At 40.5% G+C, this 21,731-nt stretch overlaps 2 protein-coding genes across 3 annotated transcripts; both read right to left on the bottom strand.

Moving 5' to 3' along the window:
• Positions 1-2,147: 2,147 nt before the first annotated feature.
• On the bottom strand, positions 2,148-15,126 carry mknk1 (MAPK interacting serine/threonine kinase 1). Of its 2 annotated transcripts, XM_080725858.1 has the most exons (14): positions 15,048-15,126; positions 13,262-13,324; positions 12,274-12,373; positions 10,941-11,039; positions 10,732-10,829; positions 10,176-10,255; positions 9,838-9,911; positions 9,620-9,724; positions 9,471-9,526; positions 8,426-8,521; positions 7,025-7,219; positions 6,016-6,180; positions 5,796-5,839; positions 2,148-4,650 (listed from the first exon to the last, which is right to left on the bottom strand). In XM_080725858.1, exons 1-14 carry the CDS (start codon positions 15,093-15,095, stop codon positions 4,419-4,421), a joined length of 1,455 nt encoding a protein of 484 aa, XP_080581984.1. In that variant the 5' UTR covers positions 15,096-15,126; the 3' UTR covers positions 2,148-4,418. The 2 variants fall into 2 exon arrangements, with proteins under 2 accessions (XP_080581984.1, XP_080581983.1); XM_080725857.1 differs by having other exon boundaries at positions 9,471-9,724.
• Positions 15,127-16,858: 1,732 nt separating this feature from the next.
• On the bottom strand, positions 16,859-19,918 carry mob3c (MOB kinase activator 3C; the record flags this gene model as incomplete). Its single annotated transcript, XM_080736088.1, has 3 exons — positions 16,859-16,888; positions 17,976-18,178; positions 19,501-19,918. 3 exons carry the CDS (start codon positions 19,916-19,918, stop codon positions 16,859-16,861), a joined length of 651 nt encoding a protein of 216 aa, XP_080592214.1.
• Positions 19,919-21,731: the final 1,813 nt, after the last annotated feature.

The raw sequence follows: 21,731 nt of genomic DNA, 5'->3' as shown, positions 1-21,731 counted from the left end.
AGCAGCGGACCAACAATGATCAACGGATTGCCAGTGGGGATGAAAGTGCCAAAGGCAAAGGCTCCCACCAGGGTGATATTGATGCCTGCCAGCATGAGGCAAAGCCCACAGGCACAGCATAGAGCTGGGGAGGGCATGCTCTGAGGCTGCAGGGCATGACGTTTCCTGCCGGGAGCCTTGGTAGAAGTTCTACAATCCTTGTCAGTGACCACCATGTCTGAAGGATGGCTCTGTCCCATACAGAGAGGCTGAACAGTAGAAGGACAGTAGGCTGATCTCTGTCCGATACAGAGGCGCTGGACAGTGTCTGCTGGTCAACTCCTTATACCTTACCTCAAAGAAGGCATAAAGATGAACAACTGAGAGAGAAAAACAGAACAGCAACATTAAGACATTGTTCAAGCTTGTTGCCTATTTGACTGTCTGACTCTGAACTAGACAGAGTTGCATGGAAATAGGAAACACTTTGGATCCAAGTTTATTTCCTTTCAGCCACTGACAACACTGCAACAGGAAATAATCTCGGACCCATTTAGTTGTCGATGTTGAAAATGTCTATCGCTGTTTCCTATATTCCTAGGCTACTTGTAAATGCAAACATTTAGGTTCATTTCGAAGCAATGGATATATATATATACAGTACACCTGTGTGTGTGTGTGTGTGTGTGTGTGTGTGTGTGTGTGTGTGTGTGTGTGTGTGTGTGTGTGTGTGTGTGTGTGTGTGTGTGTGTCTCTGTGTCTGTGTGTGTGTGTGTGTGTGTGTGTGTGTGTGTGTATATATATATATATATATATATTTATATAAATAAAGTCCTAAAGTAGGTTACACAAACATCACAAAACCTTATTTAACATGACTTCATTCAGACTAGGCTATCTTTTTTTTTTACTTACACTGACAAGATCAGCTCCATATTGTTGTTTGATGTGTTGCTGTGTGTGCAGTCCTTTCTTTGGATGGATCCGTGGACTTCAGTTAACAGCCTGCTGAAAAAGCACTACAGCCTGCCTCATGCAGGTGAGAGGAAGAGCAGAGAGGACTGCTGCTCCGCTCTGCACTCACAGCCTCTACTAGTGCAGATAGATTCAACTTGATACATCGCTAGAGGGCGCCCTTTGTATCCATATGTGTCTCTCTCTGTGGTCAGTGTGCCCATAGTGTGCCTATAAGAAAATGGCACAGTCCAGAACACCACACGATTAGAATATCTGCTTTGTTATCTGTTACTTTTTTAGCCTATTGACTGATCATTTGTGTTTTGTCTATAAGTAGGAGGATGGGGAGGGGTAATCTAGCATGTCTTAGGCTACTGTGCATTGTCAAAAGATTCATATTGTGAAGCAAAGCAAGATTATTACTCCTAATATTCCTGAAGCCCTTTGACATTTAAAATACTTGCTCCTGACGTAGAGTCATATATTTCCCACACTTCTGTAGTCTGCTACTCCTACCTTCATCTTCATACGTTTCATTCACAAAATAATGAGAATCTCAATTAATCAATTCAATTCAATTAATACTGTATGGGTGCTATGGCTGAAAGTGAGAAATTGGGTCAGGATTCCCATCTTTTATTCGCTCCCATCCACCCCCCTCCGAAAACATCTGTTGTTGTAATATTTCTGACTCTGAGAATATTGAACATTATGAGAGCATTAGCCTTGGACCTCATGAGAGCTTCTATGAAATGTGAGTGAGTGGGCTATTTAGTCATAACTGCATGCTAATTACAGTCCGTTTCAACCAATGTCATTAAACAGTAGGGATGGGGCTTTAATATGGCCCAGTGAGTGGGATTTAATATAGCCTTAGCCAGACAGCGACGGCTTTCTAATGTGTGCACTCCACTCCTGCCTTGCTTGTGTGAAGGTTGCTATGGGGATGGAGTGACCATGGCAACTGGGTGAAATTGGGGGTGACTTGTTGACATTATCATGCAACAAAGTTAATAGCATGAGAGAAATAAGTGGCAGACTTGCATCAGTGACCCCATTTAAAAAATATCCTCAAAGGTGTGAGGCAATCAAGCTGGCTCCAATACATCAAAAGCAAAAAAAACGTTACATAAATTCATAGCTCAGCGTCATTCACAATGTGGTGGACGTCTTCATCAAATCAAAAAACGGAGTCTTTGATATGTGTCATCAATTATTTCATTGGCAAATTCAAAACCATTTCACATACAACCATCATACATATTCCAGTATAAAAACAAATCCCTTTGACTCCAGAGTCGAATTTCCCTATCGTAAAGTCTAATTTGTACTTTCGTCATACCACTGCATTGTATCGGTTGTTTTCAGGAAGTTACGCAGTCATATTTCAAAGTACTATAAATTAGGCTTCAACCTACCTAGAATATAAACAATATGCGGAAACCATTAAAGGACACATCAATTTAAAAGCAACATGTACTATCACATCACATACAATCTAAAACATGTCAAAGTAATTCAGACAAGCAATATGCATATCAAATCAAGAGACTACGTTACTGTTAGGAAAGCATGCAAGTCTATTCTGGATGGTTTTGCATTTGTACAAAATGTGCAAAGAAGTGGTGCAATTGAGGAATCTGAGGTAATTATGGTAATTATGAGGATAACATGTTAAAAAAGATTAATATCAAGAGAGGTTGAGTTCATATTTCTTGACCCAAACATATTATTCACAGTATTGCTATATCCTCGCCATCTTTGTAAAGTATATGGCTAAAGTAGTTCAAAGAAATAACAATAAGTCATCCATAATAAATCAGGATCGGATTGCATTGAAGATGTGAAAACTAGACATTTCTAGTAAGTACCAAATCATTTGATCAAATCCTGAACTTCTCAATCTGCATTCATCCACTTTCCTCATTCCAGTGCTTTTCAAGACCAAAGTTCTACACACACACTTTAGGAGAAATGCATAGCATTGCCGCTACAACTAAAACATTAAGAGCATGGAAGAGCTAGCTTTAGATTAAGGGAAAATCCAAGGTCTGTGCAGAAGTAATGGACATTCCCCTCCAACCAGCGTTGACTATTTCAGCCCACGCGCACCCACTCAACTCAAATAAAGCTAAAACTAGGCGAAGAAAGGATAGGAAAACACAAAAATAATCCCAAGTGCCTGGAAAGCAGTGCTCTTAAAGCATCAAATAACTCTCCATTCAACACTGTTTAAAAACAATAACAATTTCCACAGTTTGGGAGGATACAAATAAAACCTTTTGTGAGAATGAGAAATTATGAGAATGATTTTCCTCATTAAAACAGTAACGGCTACAATGTAGGCTTCGTAACATTTCCCAGATTGATAATAATAGGCTACCATTTGCCATGAAAACGGGATTACGGTATGCTTTACTGTAAGGGGCCGTAGTCCACAGAAAATGTTATTCAAGCGAAGAGCACTTAATCGCACCGTGCACAGAGCATTTATTGATGCCCGAAACGGTTCAAACATAATCAACAAAGTGACATTGATGAGCAGTGCTTCTCTCCCAAAGTTTAACTATTTCTTATTTGAAGCGTCCAGGGCGCTCCAGCCAAAAAAAAAAGGACGCTAAACAAGATGTACGGCCCTGGGAAGAGGAGCGCTCCAGCATTTTTATCATAGAAATGCATTGCAGAAAGGTGCTAGCAGCTCAAAATGCAAGGACAAGGCCCTTTATGCATCATTTTCCAAAATGTATACTGTTCCTTTACTGTGCAATGCAAATAAAGAATGATGGCCCCAAATGCAGTATCCACCTTTTGTAACACTTATCAACTCAAAAACTGGCAAAAAAGAAAGAAAAGAAAAATCTAAAAAAAAAAAGAAAAAGTGCTGAACTAAACTGTTCAGCATAATAGCCAAGGATAAAATGTTCCCTTAGTGCTCATGCTCAATCTCTCTGTGTAAGTGATGAGATTACTGGCAATAATAAGTTGGAAACAATGGAATCATACAGGAGTTAGACAGATGACCGGTGCATTTAGTCATCATTTCCAATACTGTGTGGCTAATCCTGATATGGATTAAAAATGTAAAAGTATATACAAAAAATAAAATAAATAGACAGGAACTCACATGAGACAATGCAGGGGTCAGCCAGAGACCATGAGAAGAGTGTGTGTGTGTGTGTGTGTGTGTGTGTGTGTGTGTGTGTGTGTGTGTGTGTGTGTGTGTGTGTGTGTGTGTGTGTGTGTGTGTGTGTGTGTGCGCGTGCGCGTGTGCGTGTGCGCGCGTGCATGCTACTGGACTCCTTGACATACTGTAGTTCCACACCAACTTGCCTTTAGAGAAGAGATGCAGGAACCTGAAATCAATGGGACAAGAAACTAAAGGGTGTAATACACAAGCTGGGGTTTCTCATGGTTCAGTATGGGGATTTCTCAAGGTCCTGTATTGGGGCTTTTCACAATCACGCACTTGTGTGTAATGTGTATCAGGTTGCGAGGTTCTCTGAAGCGGGCATGAAGTCCGTGGTGCGCAGGGCGTTGGACTGTGCCCGCCTGCGTGCCAGTCTGGAGTTGGACGGAGGGGAGAGCCTCATGGAGCACACGATGACCCCCACGTCCCCCTGCTCCTTCTCCTGCTCCTCGTCGTGCTGGGACAGCTGCCGGTTGAAGGCGATGGCATCAGCAGCAAACTGGGTCAGATCTTTGGTGCTGCTGTTCCTGTAATTAGACGGCAGGGAGAAGACCGTGTGTGGGACAGTGGACAAAATACTCATGATGTTGCGTGGTAAATACTCATGATTAATTGTACTCAAAAGGCCCATTGTTATTTGCTAGCCATGAGATAGAAACAAGTGCCGGAACCCCTTTTTTGTCCACCACAGAAATGTGTAAGCACGAACACCCACACACACACCATGGATTTGTGACCCATCTAATCTAATTATTATTTGTGCTGCTCTATAAGGAACACATTGAGGACTCTGTGCTGTTATAAGTAGGGATGGAGCCCTTTAATTTTTATTGATAATGAGCACCTTATCAATCCTGCTTATTGAGCCGGGCTTTTATCGAGCCCACTATTGAGTGTTTTCTAATATTTTGAGGAAGTTAAGGGAGTGAGATGACAAATTCTGAACATAACTGATATCTTTTTTTATTGGCCAGTTCAGTTGTTATGAAGATGACAGTTGACAAAAGTAACAAATATTATCATTAATATCATTAGAACAACCTTTCATTAATGTGCAATAAGTGTTAAATGGCTTGATATTATGAATAGTTCTGTAATAGCCTCTTGTCTTGATTGTTTAAACGTGACATCATGGGCAGCTATGCTCGTTAACAAGCTTGATAAGCCCAAAGCTTATTGATACCGGGTAATCAATACATCTGTTATCGGGTTATTGAGCTACCCTTGTTTAGGGCTCCATCCCTAGTTATAAGTGCTTTATAAACATGCATATTTATTATCCAAGCCAGGCACGTGCACACATATACTTCATAGACTTCTATCCACCTGTAAAAAGTGCCCTCTCCAGACTATGAATGCAGTTTTTACTATGGTGAAAAAATGAAAACGCCCTCTTGCCAAGCCATACCCGAAGGCAGCATTCAAGAGAATTGCCTTGTCCAAACTCTCCTGAACTTGAATGCAGCATCTTAGGTTGAAAGAATTGCCCTCTCTGTTTAAAAATATATGCTGTTACTACACCAGTATCTCCAGTATTCACTTGATTATGCTGAGTTCAGTGTGGTATCAAGTACAACGCGTTGTGAGCTTGGAGGTCTGCTACTTTTAGAAATGTCAGCCCCTGCCTCTCTAACATTCTCTGCACGTCTCTGATCCAAGCAACATATTTTACCTTTGTAGAAAATGAGGAGTTGGAAGACCTCTCTCTGGAGCATTCTGTGAAATTGAAATCACCAAAGTGTCAGTGGAAATAGAATCTTTTGCAACAGTTTCTTAACGATCACAAAATAAAGCTTGCACCATAGGGAAATACAGCACTGATACTGTGTATGCAAAAACTAATATTTTATAAGAACAAACACATTCTCATAAACAGCGGAAATGACACATACCCCCTGCACCCAAGGGTGCATCAGGACCTGAGCAGCACTGAGACGTAAAGTGGCATCGCGGACCAACAGCTTGGATATGAGGTCCTTTGCCCATTCCGAGATGTGGGCCCAGTCCTTCTCCGGAAACTCATACTTTCCCTCTTGGATACTTTCAAACAAGTGGCTCTGCAAAGAAACAATATTCCAGAATGTTTTAATCTCTGTTATAGTGTTCAGATAACTTGTGATGGGCATTTCCCATCATTTATTTTTGTGCACGTGACGTAGCTAGCGACTCGTTAAATCCAAGATTAATATTGAAGCCACCACACCTTTATAAGATACCGCCTTACTACAGTATATTGGGATAAAAGATTTGTTTTTGCGATTTAATTTGAATGCGATGGGGTGCCTCCGACATACTCCTACAAATTCCAATTCCCCTTCTACCTTACAAAAAAGGAAATCTGCAGGCATCACTTTTTTAATACATCATATATCTTCCAAGTCAAGGACTTATTTCCCAGGACATTTTTTTTGCCATGTCCAGTTTGTTAAGTAGGTAGTAGTCTTGCGTAGCCAGACAACTATTCCACAATCTCCGAATGCTATATAGAGTCTGGAACGGCAGCTCCCGAACGGCGAGTATCGGAAGTAGCCAGTGCTGCACTGAACTGTAGTCCCATTGGAAACATAACAGAAACACAATAGCTCAGACAAAGTCATTCGAGCGGCCTATTCTTGTTATGGGTGTATAGTTTAAGAAAACGTTTGAAAACATCATGGAGGTAACACCAATAACACCAGAGAAAGACGAAATAACACCCCCAGAAATATTGAAAGAAGACATCGCGCTTCCAGTAGGACTTGTTATTGCTACAGCACCAAGGGAGCGGTTGCATCACATCCGCTTTATCTCGCACTCATTGTTTCTATTTCCGTTTGCCAGACTGTATGCCGGGAGAATTTGCCCAAATCGCGGAGGCAACAGTCTGGCCTCGCGAGACTAAGTAGGTAGGTGAGAGCGTACCTGGCAGGTCCTGCAAGTCTCTCCGCGCTCCCAGCCGCAGTCTGTGCCACAGTGACCCGTGAAGGGTGGACTGCCGCTCAGCAGAATATAGAGGATGACCCCCAGACTCCACAGATCACAGCGTTTGTCGTAAAACGAGGCCTCGTCGGTGAACACTTCCACCACCTCTGGAGCCATGTACTCTGCCGAACCGCACTGAGATGAGAAGACAAGACTAGATTAAAACCACACAGTACCGTTGCCATGCTACCAAAGGATCAATACTAGGTCAAGTATCACGGTTAAATTACATCATGTATTTTATTTAGTAAAGTCTAGTTCAGCAGACAAGACATGATACTCGCTGCAGCACGCATCAAATTTCTTTCTGTAATATGGCAGTCTATTTAACCTGTAATATGGCAGTCTATTTAACCAGTAAAAGAGAAACATTGGACACTGTACATTCATGCACACACAGTAACAACTGTAGCATGGAATGGGTTACCAGCATACCTTAAGAGTAACATTTCCTATGTTTCTTTTTAAATCTTCCCTAAAGGGAATGGGATCGTTAACACCCATGGAGCCAAACTCGTTCAGTAACGAGATACGGCCACTGGAGGTCGCTGTGCCAAAAATCAGTTGTCTCGTTGAGAGACGAGACAAAGGGTTAACTGTGCAGCGTGCAGCTGCGCGCATGTTGTGTTGTCTATGAAAGACCCTGGTCCATACGTCTTAACGTGACTCGCACAGAAACAAAATGGAGCGTCTAGGCTGCATTGATTTCTATTCTATGCTGAAACATAAAAGGGCTTTATCTCTGAATAAGGTGCAAAGAACGCCAGGGAAGCAGAGATCTGCCTGTTTTCACAGCGACAAGAGATCTGCCTGTTTTCACAGCGACACTTTACCGTGATGGTCGGCCCCGGTTTGGATTTTAGTTTCGCGAGCGTTTGTAAACAAATGGATTATCTTCCTCAATCATCAGCGGACACTCACGTGCACAAAGCTTCCGAGGCTCTTCAAAATAAAGCGTAAGTGAACGGCGGCACCAGCAACAGCTAGACATGTTAGAAACCTTGGCGGCCGTTGTGTTAAGGGGGAGCAGAGTCTGGGTCTAGACTTGGTCTAAATGGATTGAAATACATGGTTTCCTTGTCAAGCCTGGCATTTTATTTTCATTTTGGCAAGTAATAGTTGTAAGGTATTTATATTGTTTTGTACTGTATCGTTTTGTTCTACTTAAACGTTATTCAAAATAAAATTACTACTTTATCTTATGAAGGCTGATGAGAATACAGCACTGATTTATTGTAATGGTACACAATGCAACACAAGCTATCTACATCTATTTTGTACTGTATCTACGTATCTTTGCATGGAACTACCATGTTGAGATGCAGGTTTTTGGTACATTACCGGTGTGGTGAGCTCTGGAGTCGTTATGGGCGTATAAGCACTGCTCAGCTTCACCCCACTTCCCAAGTCAAAATCACAGATCTTTACTGGGGACACCTGAGGATGTGAAGAACACAATAACTATAAACTGATGAATTAATTATTTCCTGCTGATTAGTTTTTGTTAGCCACAATAATGGACAGCATTAACCATTTAAACCTGTAACCGTTGAAAATAGACTATCTACATTTGTGTAAATCTATGAGAAAAATGAATGGCCGTGGCACCAGAAAACCATGCCCACTGCTATGCCCTATACCTATACTATAGCCTAAACCCAACCCTTTATGTATTTTCACCTATATCACCATGCCCAAGATAGAGACACCAGGGTTATTGTGGTTAACAATTACAAACACTAGCCCTTACCCGTTCAAAGATATGAGCTCCAAAATGATGTGCAGTGTGTGGGTTATGGGATGTGCAGTGTGCATACAGTATATGAGGGATGGAAAGTAACTTTAACTGGTGCTTGCATGATAATATGTAGGAGCATCAATGTAAGAAATACCCGCTTTGTTTAATGGCTACAGAGATACTGTGTCTCCCCCCTCCCCCGCCCCACACACACACACACACACACACACACACACACACACACACACACACACACACACACACACACACACACACACACACACACACACACACACACACACACACACACACACACACACACACACACACACACACACACACACACACACACACAGAGAGAGAGAGCTGGTTAAACATGTTGCCTCATGCTAGATGCAGAATAGATGTGCCTCATGCTAGATGCAGAATAGATAGTAGATACACCATAAAAATGCTAATATACAGTATATGATTTGTGAAAGTGACAAACGGGCTTCACAGTTATGTCAGGTGTGTTCATATGCTAATGGTGATGCGATTTCAGATCAATTGCTCCAGCCACTGAGGAGAAACGCTGTTTCAGACAGACACTCACTCACTCAGACATTTCGAAAATTATATGTTTGATAATCGTCATTATAATCTCACCCGATCAGTGTATTCACAAAGGATATTCTCAGGCTTGAGGTCTCTGTGGGCGATGCCTGTTGAAAAGCACAATTCACAATGAGGACATTTAAATCCACAGCGTTTGCAGGTCTTTCTCACAGGCGTAGATGATAAAGTAAGCAACATACCTTTTGTGTGGAGGAAGTCGAGGGCCTGGGCGATGTCTCGGACCACCTTGCTAGCCTCCAGCTCAGTAAAGTGCTTACGATTTTGGATGTGTGTTAGAATGGAGCCTGAGAGCAAAATTTCACTTTTAGAGACAAATAAAAGCCACTAATGGCATTGGGAGTATTCACATCTTATTTTGATGGTGTATATGTAACACATAACACATTAGGAGCCTTACCTCCACACAACTTCTCAAACACCAAGTAAAAGCAAGTGTCATCTTCAAAGAACTGGATCAGCTCCAAAATGTTCCTGGATAAGGGACATTCACTATGAATTACAATGTGCTGTTCATGAACGAGGAACATTTACCATGAATTACAATGTGCTGTTCATAAACGAGGGACATTTACTATGAATTACAATGTGCTGTTCATGAACGAGGAACATTTACCATGAATTACAATGTGCTGTTCATGAACGAGGAACATTTACCATGAATTACAATGTGCTGTTCATGAACGAGGGACATTTGTGGAATATAACAATCGTCAGGGCGAGGATAAGAACACACACCTGTTTCCTTGACATTGGTAAAGTGTCTCCACTTCTCGAAAGACCCTGCCACGACTGTGGCCTGCACTCTTCTCTATGATCTATGCAAATGAAAAATGGATGTGTTAAAAATGTTTGCATTTAGCACATACTTTCTAAAACAAGGATGACAGTCCTGATCATCAATCAACCACAATTACCACACCTGCTAGTGATTGGAACGAGCCCTTTAAAAACATTATAAAGTACAGTGTTCGAATCACATTCCTGTCGACTAGCCAGTGTTAGATTGGGGCAAGTCCCTGCAACATACTAGCGTCATGTCCAGGGTGTGTACTTTTACATGAAGCTGCCTCACGCCAAGGAAAGAGGAGATAGGCTCCTGCCCTATGGGCCAGGCAAGGCATACTTAAGATTAACCAGTACATTCCCAATTTTTTTTTACAATGAAATAAGGTCCCAAAATGTGGTTCATTTAACAGTGGGAAATTATTGTGGTTCTCTTGAGTAAATTACATGGCATTGACATTTTTATGAATCCTGTGAAATAAAGCTGATATAGTGAATTCTAACTTGCCTTTACAGCATACTCTTTGCCATTCTGGAGGCTTATGCATCCTTGCACTTTGGCGTATGCACCCTGACCCAGCAGCTCATCTGTCAGCTTGTATAGGTCTGTGGAGAAAAATGACATCCGGTAAGTCTGCAGCAGTCTTACATCATCCAAGAATGATCAAATTATTCCATTTAGCTACGTTCGTAATCTGATCATTTGTGAGTCATTACCATCAAAGGTGCCCGTAAAGCTGTCCGTTGCTCTTGTTCTCTTCTTCTTCCTTCTTTTAGCTGCATCTGGGATGTTCAGAGGCTGACTCTTCTCCATCTCTGTATAATTTACAATTTAAGCATTTAGCAGATCCTCTTAATCCAGAGCGATTTACAATAAGCAAGGTAATATCCGTATATCATCAACATCAATACATCAAATGGAAATAAATAGTAGGCAAATCTAAGAAAACAGGTAGACCAATCACCTATTCAGTAAAAACTTCATAACAGATTATAACATACCAATTAAGAATAACTAGAAGTAATGTACCAATTAAAGAGCCCAGTGTGCACATGCATGCAAAATAAGAGTATTAAAAATATATTCAGCCGATTTTTAACCTAAATCCCATTGTTCTGATGTGAGGAGATGCGTGGCAAAAAATACCCAATGTCTTCTTTGTATTTCTGTCATCGTGCCTACAGTAAATACTCATAATGATGTGAAAGTGTATGTCATTTTGTGAGGTCAAACTATCTGGATGGCTTGCAGCTCGGCCATAGTGCTGTGTCTCACAATATCTGCCAACTGAAATTAACACATTTACATGTGTGGGCAGGGCAACATATACGTTATACATCAGCTCAGAGTGACAGCAAAGAATTTGAGCAATGAAGAGGGTCACGAGAGAGACTCTTCTAGGTGTAGCTAACAGCCACTTTAAAGAACAAGTTTCCACATGTGGAAATGATGTGAAAAGACAACATTTTACGTCATTTTGTGATGTCAAAATATCACTGAGAAATACACACAAAAATAGTATTTTTTTGCCACACAATCAATGATCTCATAAAAAAGAAAACAGTGACGTTTCTCTTTAACAAATTCATGCATCATATCGTCACTGTTGGGCAGAAACCTCGTATCTCCAAGTTTCAAATGTGTACGTCTTTTGCTCTGCTTCATCATTCAAGACCGTCGCACAAAACTAGTGAAAACATGCGAGGCGTTGTGTGCTTGTAGATCTGCTGTTTTCACTAGTTTAGTACATTTTATAGATGATAAATACAAAATGAACAGTTAGGACAACAACAATTCTAGTTCCATTCCCTGGTGTAAAAAAACTGTGATGGGGTGAGGTAGGGAACGAAGAAGAGGTCCAAGGCAACTCTGTTCAGTTCAAAAATAGCAAACAACTCTATTTTAGCTCATGGCAGCAAAGATAAAAAACACAAAATGAACAGTTTTGGACATACATGGTTTCCACCCGACAACGACGATATACAAGACATGTTAGTACAAACAGCACATGGCAAAAAGTACATTGATAACAGACGGACAGTACAGTACCTGCTTGGCCTTGAGAGAGGTGCTGTCTCTCGGTGGCCGTCCCGTTGTGCTGGATCCCCTCACAGCTCTCACCCACTTGGCCCACGGCCAGCGTGCTACTCTGTAACAGTGAGGAAGAGGCAGAGCGAGGGACGGAGGGAGGGAGGGAGGGAAAGCACCAGAGGGACCAGAAATATCATGCGGTGGTGGGTTTGGAAGGGGAGAGAAAGGACGAGACGAGAGAGAGAGAGAGAACAAAGTTAAAATATCAGCGCAACGCAATGACTTTCAAAAATCAAGTCATGGCTTACAGCCCACTCTGTATACTGTAAGTTATAACAACTCTCAATTCGCCATAGCTTACAGCTACTCTGTGTATACTGTAAGACAAGTTATAACAACTCTCAATTCTAACGAAAAACTAAATCAAACCTGAAGACTTTTGTTTGCTGATGTCCTTTTTTGTGCTGCCCCGTAACTTAATTCTCATATTTGTTTTTAGCTTATTCCTTCTATTGTCTTAACTCTTAAAAATATTGTAACTGTATTCAAATGCCCTTTATAACGTGTTTCCTGTATAGTTTGTCTTAATGCTCTTAAATCACTTTGAATTGCCTTGTTTATGTGTGCTACTGTATAGTGTATACAAATACAGACATGGCCCACTTAGGATTAAAAGAAATGCCCCACTGACCCATATAATTGTGCCACGGTTACTTTACTTTCCCTGTATGGCAATCTGCCCAAAACAGTAGCGTGGTGAGCAAGGAAATTAATACGAACACTGACGCAGGCCCTATCTGTCCTTGGATATTCCCAACAGCAGACATACAAACACTGATAGTGCATGACTCACAGATAAGCACTTCCACATTTCAATGAAGATAAACTGGTTACTGGCACCAGAGGCTACTCATGTCATGAAATTATCTGACAACATACAGGAAGTTACAAATTTACCGCATAAAACCACAATGTTTAACAGTGTACATACAAACATTGAGCCTACCTGGAATGAGTGCTGGATGGCTTGCAGCTCGGCCATAGTCCTGTGTCTCACCATATCTGCCAACTGAAATTTAAACATTTCAGGCATTTACAAGTGTGGGCAGGGCAACATGTACGTTATACATCAGCTCAGAGCGACAGCAAAGAATTTGAGCAATGAAGAGGGTCACGAGAGAGACTCTGCTAGGTGTAACTAACAGCCACTTTCAAGTACAAGTTTCCACACGTAGTAGTCATTACTTTACGCACATTTGCCCTCACAAAGTGTGCGCTTGAGATTTTTGTTGTTTTGTACATTTTAGATGTCGACTTTAAGTTTTGAACACTTTTTTGTACGTTTTGTATTTTTATTCATTTATTTTATTGAGAGTGAACTATTAATTTTAAAAACAAATTAATATTTGACATCCTTGTATTTATTCTATTAATAATCTGTGGTGAAGGGTAATATAGGGTGGGGAGCAATATGTCATTTGCAGATACCCCGGAAAATCCCCCTCTTTCTCACAGTCTAGTGTTGGCAGGGGTATGGTAATGTAACATCAGCTAAACGAATTCCACATAGAAGCCTGAGTAAGGACTTCAACTCCATCTCTTAATCAATTTGGTTCCGTCTAGTTGCCAAGAAAAATATAAAATCCAACTGTATATATGTACAGTTTATCAACATCAGCCAAAAATAGATGATCTACAGCTATTTTTGGCAAATAGATTTGGTGTGGACAGAAAAAAGCACAGTGCAGACTACAGAGGCAAGACAAAGACAAGTAGACAACTTAGGTCCTGTTCACCAAGTCATGAACACGTACATATACAGGTATGAGCTGTTTGAACTTGTAGGCTGCGTGCCATGTATTTATTCGCAACGATAAAGGATCAAACTGTGTCCCTTATCAGTTCACTAGAGGGGACGATTTCTTATTGTATAAGGTTCAAGTTCAATCAGATTGGAATTGAATGTTGGTTGAATTTAACCTTGAATGTTAGTTTGGAGTGTACCAAATCTACCAATGTAACCAAATGGACCCAGTTAAACTAACGCGTTGTTGTGCATCAGCTCTCAGTGAAAGTCATTCATCATTCCTGAAGTTCAGTATGCTGTGGTCAGCAGACTCACTCGGCACATGTACTAGTAGTGTTCTAGCTTCACTAGAAGCCACCATATATAGTGCAACTTTATTGGACAGAAAACGTTACATTGTTTTTGACTGTGTTTATCGGTGAATGTCACTTATTAATAATCGGAGATCCCGAGGACCATGCCTATCTATGCTACTGTCAGTACACCGTTAGCACAACAATGCTAACGTTAAGCTTTTTAGCTTGTGTCAGTCCCACACGCCAGCAATGATACTGCGATACGATACACAGTCTTTACGTCCATTAACTTCACTACATTACAAGACAAAGGACTAAAATACACCTTATCAGATTGGCAAAAGTCACTTCACTTGCTAGCAATATTCATTCATATCCCCCATATCAATAAATGGCTCGATATGTCGACGTCCCATTAGTCCGACTAAGAGTTAGGTTTAGGTTTCGGCATCATTTTTACTCAGGTTAGGTTTAGGTATAGTAGCATTCACCACCAGCCAGCCGGTTAGCATTCACCTGCCGACGCAGCTAGGTTAGCATTTCACCAGGTTGGCAGCAATGAGCATTCACCAGCGTCGGACTATCGAACGCCCCGGAATAACGCTTAAAGCTATAACGTTAGTAAAAGTGTATTACCCACTGATTTATTATAATAATAAAAGAATAGACAGTGATGAGAGTCATCTAACCTTGAATGAGTGTCCAAAGTGGCTGAAATCCTCCGTCACTAAAGCCATCTGGGGGAGCAGCTGATGAAAGGATCCATGAACAACAACAGTCCGATGAGGATGTATGGAGTGGACGCACAGGAGGGAAAGTACACAAACACATGCACGCCCCGCCCACCCGCAACACGCTCACCGCTGCCATTGGCTAAAAAAAAGGGCTATCGCGCGTCAAAAAACAGCAGATCTACAAGCTCACAACGCGTCGCGAACGCGACGCGTTGTGAGCTTGTAGATCTGCTGTTTTCTAGTAACGGCAAAAAAAAAAAACGTTAAAAAAACGAAATAACCCTCATCAACGTCACGAGACTAAACTCTTGAACCACGCCCCATTCTACACTGAAGGGGAATATTTTTGCCATGACCAAGTTCCTATTATTAAGTCATGTATTAATTCATCATGACATCGATTGCCAGCTAACAATGTCAGACAGTGCTCCATTTGATTGGAATGAGCTCCAGAAAGTCCTTAAAACTCAGATCATTCTCTTCTTTAGGTCAATTCAAGACAATGGTTTCTTAACAGTGTGAATGAGGCATAACACTTTTGTTTTAGATTTTAACTGTTTTAATTAATATCTGTTTAGTCTCTTTAATATAAAAAATGTCTTGTTTCTGTAGCTATTCTGATTTATATTTTAATATTGCTGTATGTGAAATTTGTATATTGCTGTTGAAACTTGATTATTTGAATGTACTGTATCTCGGCTATATTGAAAATGAGGGCCTGACCCTCAATTAATAGGCCTACTCAGAGTCTAAATAAAGGTTATGCATGAATGAATGAATGAATGAATGAATGAATGTCATCAAACCACGAAATTGCACTGGTCTGGTTCTTTTTTTTATTATTTCAAGGACCACCTTTTTTATATACAATGTTTATCTCTGGTACTCCAATCTACACTGTAAAATCCTCAGGATTATTTAAAGAGAGTGTTTAAAAGTGCAACCAAATTTTGCACTTTTGGATACTAATACTATTAACTACCCCTGGGGGTCTCCAGACCCTGCTGCTGTGTTGAGTACCACTGACACGATATTTCATCAGACAAAAAAGAGGCGGGACCTTTAGCGGCCCCTGTCTACTTTTAGTTTGTTCTGGAATGAGCTGGCAGTCTCTTGCCTTGGAACAGCCTCTTGATATCATAGATATAATACGGCCTAAACTTCATAAAACATTTTTACAGCAGCTCTGTAAAAAAAACTAAATAAATTACTATTTATCCTGTTGAAATCTTTTCTTCAGTACTATGAGGCAGTTATATCTTAAGGCACCTCAAGGTGTAATGACATTGTACGTTTTTTTGCCTGAATTTCTGTCTATTAAAAGATCAAACTAGAAAGTAGGGTATCAAGGAAAACACACTTTTGACTCAACAAAATAAGGCTCAATATAAAGAAAGGGGTAAAAAATAACATACAAAGGTAAAACATAAAATAAGACATAGAGAACAGACAATCAATGTAAAAAGAAAGTATGGTGAATACTGTCCAGACAGTCCTAAAATGAACATTATCAAAGCATCACAATGATGCAAGACTCTAAAAATATCTTTAGGGGCCACTTTCAGTTTGAACATGGCTGAAAGTAACACAAGTGTGTTAAGATGAACATAGTGATTTTTTTTAGCCACAGTAAACTTGGGAAAGCACCATCACAGCTCAAATCCTTTAACTGTCCTTTGCTTTGAGCAATTGGTGTCGAAGCTGATGATTTGTCTAAAGGCTCAGGGAATGTAGAAATGTAAACTCCATTGTCCAAGTGGTTTGGTTTAATTACATATCTTCTCTGTCATCGCTTTCTGTAGGAACAGAAGACAGAACAAAACAAGAAAAACAAATCCAGTCAGTTAGTAGTATAGTGATTATTATGAAATACTCCATTTTCAAAGACGATGACAAGTATCCGCTTATTTTGTTATCATGAGAAATATCACTGAAGCTGTTCCCACAACTAAAAATACCATTCTTGGATACCCAAAGTAGGAGAACAAAATAGAGCTGTGTCGTGTTGTTTGTTTGTGTCTACAAGATTTATCTTTCCCCAGACATGACTGTCCCATTACGGTTTCATTTTGCCCAGGGAATTGCATAAGCTGTGGCTCATAATGATGATAGCCAAGGCTTTTTATTGACGCTTGGAGCTCCATTATCCAGCTGTGCCAACGTAGTAAACACACACTGGTTGTCAACGTGGGGTCCGGGGACCCCCAGGTGTCCTTGAAGGGTTTCCAGGGGGTCCCCAGCTAAACGATTGATAGGAACTAAATGGACGCTTATACGGTCCTGTAACTCTGAGTGTGTACACATGTGCACACACATGTGTCCGTGGTCTAGTACATATAAAATTAGGGGTCCTTGACATAGACATTGTGAATCACTCCAATAACAGCCAGCCAGCTACATTTTTAGACCATTTTAAGGGTGATCAAGCACTCCTAAATGTCATGTCAGCAGACTCAGCGACACTGGTAGAGAGCAGCAGATGCGGAAATCAGAATACGATAAGAAAATTATAAAAAAGATTAACTCTTCTCTGGAACCCTCACTATATAATAATTTATCTGGGGACTCAATTGGGTTTATGTATGTATTTAATTATTATTCTTTCCACCACTCCCCATATTAACCCCTACACCTCTAAAGTGTAATGTGTAGGTGTATTATTGATTCGATGTTTCTGTTTATCCCTGCTATCCCTTTACACACACATTACATTTTACACTGAAAGTGCCACAATGGAAATAATCAGTGAGATTTTATGTTTTATCCTTTAGTTTTGACAGATTCTTTCAACGAATGAATGAATAAATGAATGAATCAATCAATCAATCAATCAATCAATCAATCAATCAATCAATCAATCAAAAAAGGTCTCACGAAACTCACCAACGGCTCCAGTTCAGAGTTCTCAATGAGGCTGAACTCCGAGATGAAGAAGTAGTAGTGCTTGTAACAGGTGTTGATGTGGGCTTCAGCTCCCATACTGCAGATGCTGTCAAAGTGATGGATGTACACGTGGACAAAGACCCGAAAGAGACGGCTTAGGATCTTCTTGCACACCTGCTGGAAGTTCTTGGGGAAAGGAACACCTGTACAGCAGTGCAGAGGAGAGAAGAACCTGTCAGCAATGTTTGGCGTGAACAATAACTAAGTACATTTACTTGAGCACTGAGCTTTAGTACATTTTTGGAGTTCTGTACATTACTTGCATATTACAACTTTCACTCCAATACATTTCAAAGATGAATATTGTACTTTTGACTAATTTAATATCTAGGTAGGTGAAGAAGTACATTATGAATTAACCACTTATTATTTAATATTGTCATATTAGCCGGGGATCCTTTTAAAAGTACTTTAACTTATGTATAAATTTGACAGAGCAACTTTCACTTGTAGTTGAGTAATATATGGCACATACTTTGACTTGAGTGCTGGAGTTGAGTACTTAATTGTGAGTAGGCCTACTTTGTTCACCAATGGATCTAACCACATTATGGGTCATAATTACAATTCAACTTATGAATATTTAACGTGATTCCTCTTCTATCACGCTTGCAGCACCAGGGAGCAATCAGTGTCTGATACAGAATCTGACTTGTGCAGTGCAGCTTATTGCATCACACATAATACACTATATGTAATGTACAGAGACTATGCATGATGTGAATGATACATTCTCTGTAATAAATACAGGCTGTCATGTCCAGCGTTGATGAGATACAATCGGCTCATTCATCCATTCAAACACTCATCTAAATGTCTCCCTGGTCGTAATTAACCTTCATTTGAACTGCCACTGTTTCACTTTACGAAGCAGAATTGGACACACTTGTATGTCGATATAACACAACCGTACAGTACTGTACAGTAGCCTATACTGCAGGCACAACGAACAACACTCAATGTTAATTTAGCTCTGATGTTGTTCAAGTTAACTTCAGAGTTGTACTGTATTAACACTAAAGATTGTACAATGCATGAATACCAGTCGAGTTGCCGGAAAGAAGGTCGCCTGGGCTGATGGTTTATGCCTTTTGAATGATTGATTGGGGTATTTATTAGAAGTTTTGGATAGGAAAGGGTACAGTTTCATGACAGTACAGTTCACTTATACAAGGTTCCTAACCTTAACCTCAGTAAAACGGTGCCAAAACCTAACCATATTCCTAATCTTAACCTCAGTAAAGATATACTTAAGCCTAAAGTTATATAGATAGATAGATAGATACCTTTATTATCCCACCTTATTCTCAGTAAAACAAATACAAAAATAAAAATCTCTGCAACCTTCTTTCCGGCGACTCTACCTACCCTATGCATACATTAAAGACAATCATAGTTTGGATATACACTCCGGCCACTATCTTTGCACCTTAAATGTGCTACATTTGAAGGGATTCACACACACCTACTCTAGTGGGGAAGATGTCCTCGTTGTTGATCAGTGACTCTATCCAGTCCATCATTAGGTTCATGTACTTGAGGGCGGGCAGTTTGGTGGGTTTCCTGTAGTCGTCCCCGTCCTGCCACCTGTACTCGTACCGCAGACCTCCGGACATGATGGGGCAGGTGCGCTCCGTGCAGAACTCGCTCACCGTGCCATAGATAAGGTTAATGCGGTTGAAGAAGTCCACCACGTGCACGGCGATCCAGTCGTTAATGTTCTCGCCCTCTGGCAGCTGAACCACCTTCCTCAGGTCCAGACCGGACTTGAGCGAGGCCTGGGCCTTCTTGTACAGTTCAAAGCGCTGGGTGCCGGGCTCGAACCTCTTCCGAGGCCTGAAGGTTTTGTCTTTGCTGAAGACTTGTCCGAGGCAGAGCGCCATTGACTTAATTGTGGCCCAGGAGATGACGGGTTATGTTTAGTTAGAGCTTTGAGAGAATGGGCGCGTTCTCCTGAGAAGGGTTCAAACCAGATCCAGCAATGAGGTCGGTTCACATGGGTATGGAGTTGTAGAATGGTTCAGATTACAGAGAGCTCTTGTTTTAAGTTGCTGCATCAGTCTCTGTGAAACGAAACAAAAACAAGGACAGGTCAGGAGAGGCCACAGGATTGTTTCTCCCTTTTCTCCCAATTCATAGCTTTGTCATGGCCAGCAGACACGTATCAGGCTTCATCATGGCCAAAAATGGCTGAATCATAGTTGCAATGCATAAACAACATTGTCAGATTGTATACATAGGGAAAGCTTGCCTGGTTTGATAAGCAAAGGCTGTTGATATGTACCGTATCAACAGCCATATCAGGACCATAACAACCATTTTGACATGTGAGGCCTTTGTCACTCTTCCTTTGATAGGATTTCGTACCTCAAAACAGTTTTTAAACATATTTATTTTCTGATATCGAGCTCTATCTGCCTATACATGATTGTTTATTGAAGTCTGGTGCCTCTCAAAACACACAAAACTTAGGTCTAGTGAGCCATATGAACTGAGTTCACTTCAAAAATGTTGAATTTACTTGTTCTGTAAATAGCCTCCATGCTCTCCATCACAAGACTCTTAACTGCCACCTGGAGCTGGAAATAGCCACAGTGTGATTTAATAGTCAAATCAGATCAGTAGAGATATTCCTTTTTTAATTGAGGGAACTAATAGCATGATGCAGCTCACTGGAGACCTAAACATCTCTAGAAAACTAAAAGGGGCAAAAAAATTATAAGTGTTAAATAGCTTTTTGTTTAAATAACAATCATTGCTGTGGTGTGTTCGTTCAGCAACAGGGGTCTCCTCTAATCTTCATCTCCGTGGACATTTAAAAAAAACGTTGTATGTATTCAAACAGGCCTTTACATAGCCCTTTATGATTTTGTGTAACATAATCCTGTATTGATTTCTTGAATTTCACCAGCTGGTTAAATGCTGGTTAGTTTATTTTTGTCTTCTTATTTTACAATGTTTTACTTTCATTGTAGTGATGTCTGTGAAGAGTGCTCTACAAATAAATATGACTTACTCACTTACTTTAGTAAACAGATAATATATGTTCAGGTCTGGAATCTGGGCATCATTTTATCCAGTTAGGAGATAGACCTCACACAGGCTACAGGATAATCAATGACATTGGAAGTGATGAAACCAAAACTGAGTAGACACATTTGGAACTGGAACGCACGCACGTGCGTGCGTGTGACAGCTGATATGAAAACATGTAAGATGACCAACTTATATAATTCAGATCTATTAACTCTCTGGCAGGTCATTTATTTAAAACGGACTACGATGATGCCCTTCTCAATGGCTTTGACATTTTGACGTCAATCAAATATTAACAGTGGCCAAGAGGTTATGAGATCAAACGACTTGATTGTGGTGAAGGTGAAATACATTAATATTAGTACCTGCACAGTAACTGAAGAGGTTTAAATGGGATCAAGAGGAGAGACATTGCTTGACAAGTCACAACTGCCAAACTATGATAAATGACACCTGGTGGGCTGTATAATGGCAGGCGATGTACTTGTAGTAACTACAGTTTATAATTCAGGCTAATATTGAAAGAGCACACATGAATAGTGGCTTTCAGTCCAAGTTAACACAATTATGCAGTACCATATAAAGCCTCATAGTTTAATAATGTGCTCTCATGTTAGTGATAGTGCTTTTGATGGTGAAACTGCAACTGTATATCCGCAT

Source organism: Nannobrachium achirus (genome assembly GCF_963921795.1).
Source record: "Nannobrachium achirus genome assembly, chromosome: 1".
Classification (NCBI taxonomy): domain Eukaryota; kingdom Metazoa; phylum Chordata; class Actinopteri; order Myctophiformes; family Myctophidae; genus Nannobrachium; species Nannobrachium achirus.
This window is presented reverse-complemented; position numbering and strand designations above follow the sequence as displayed.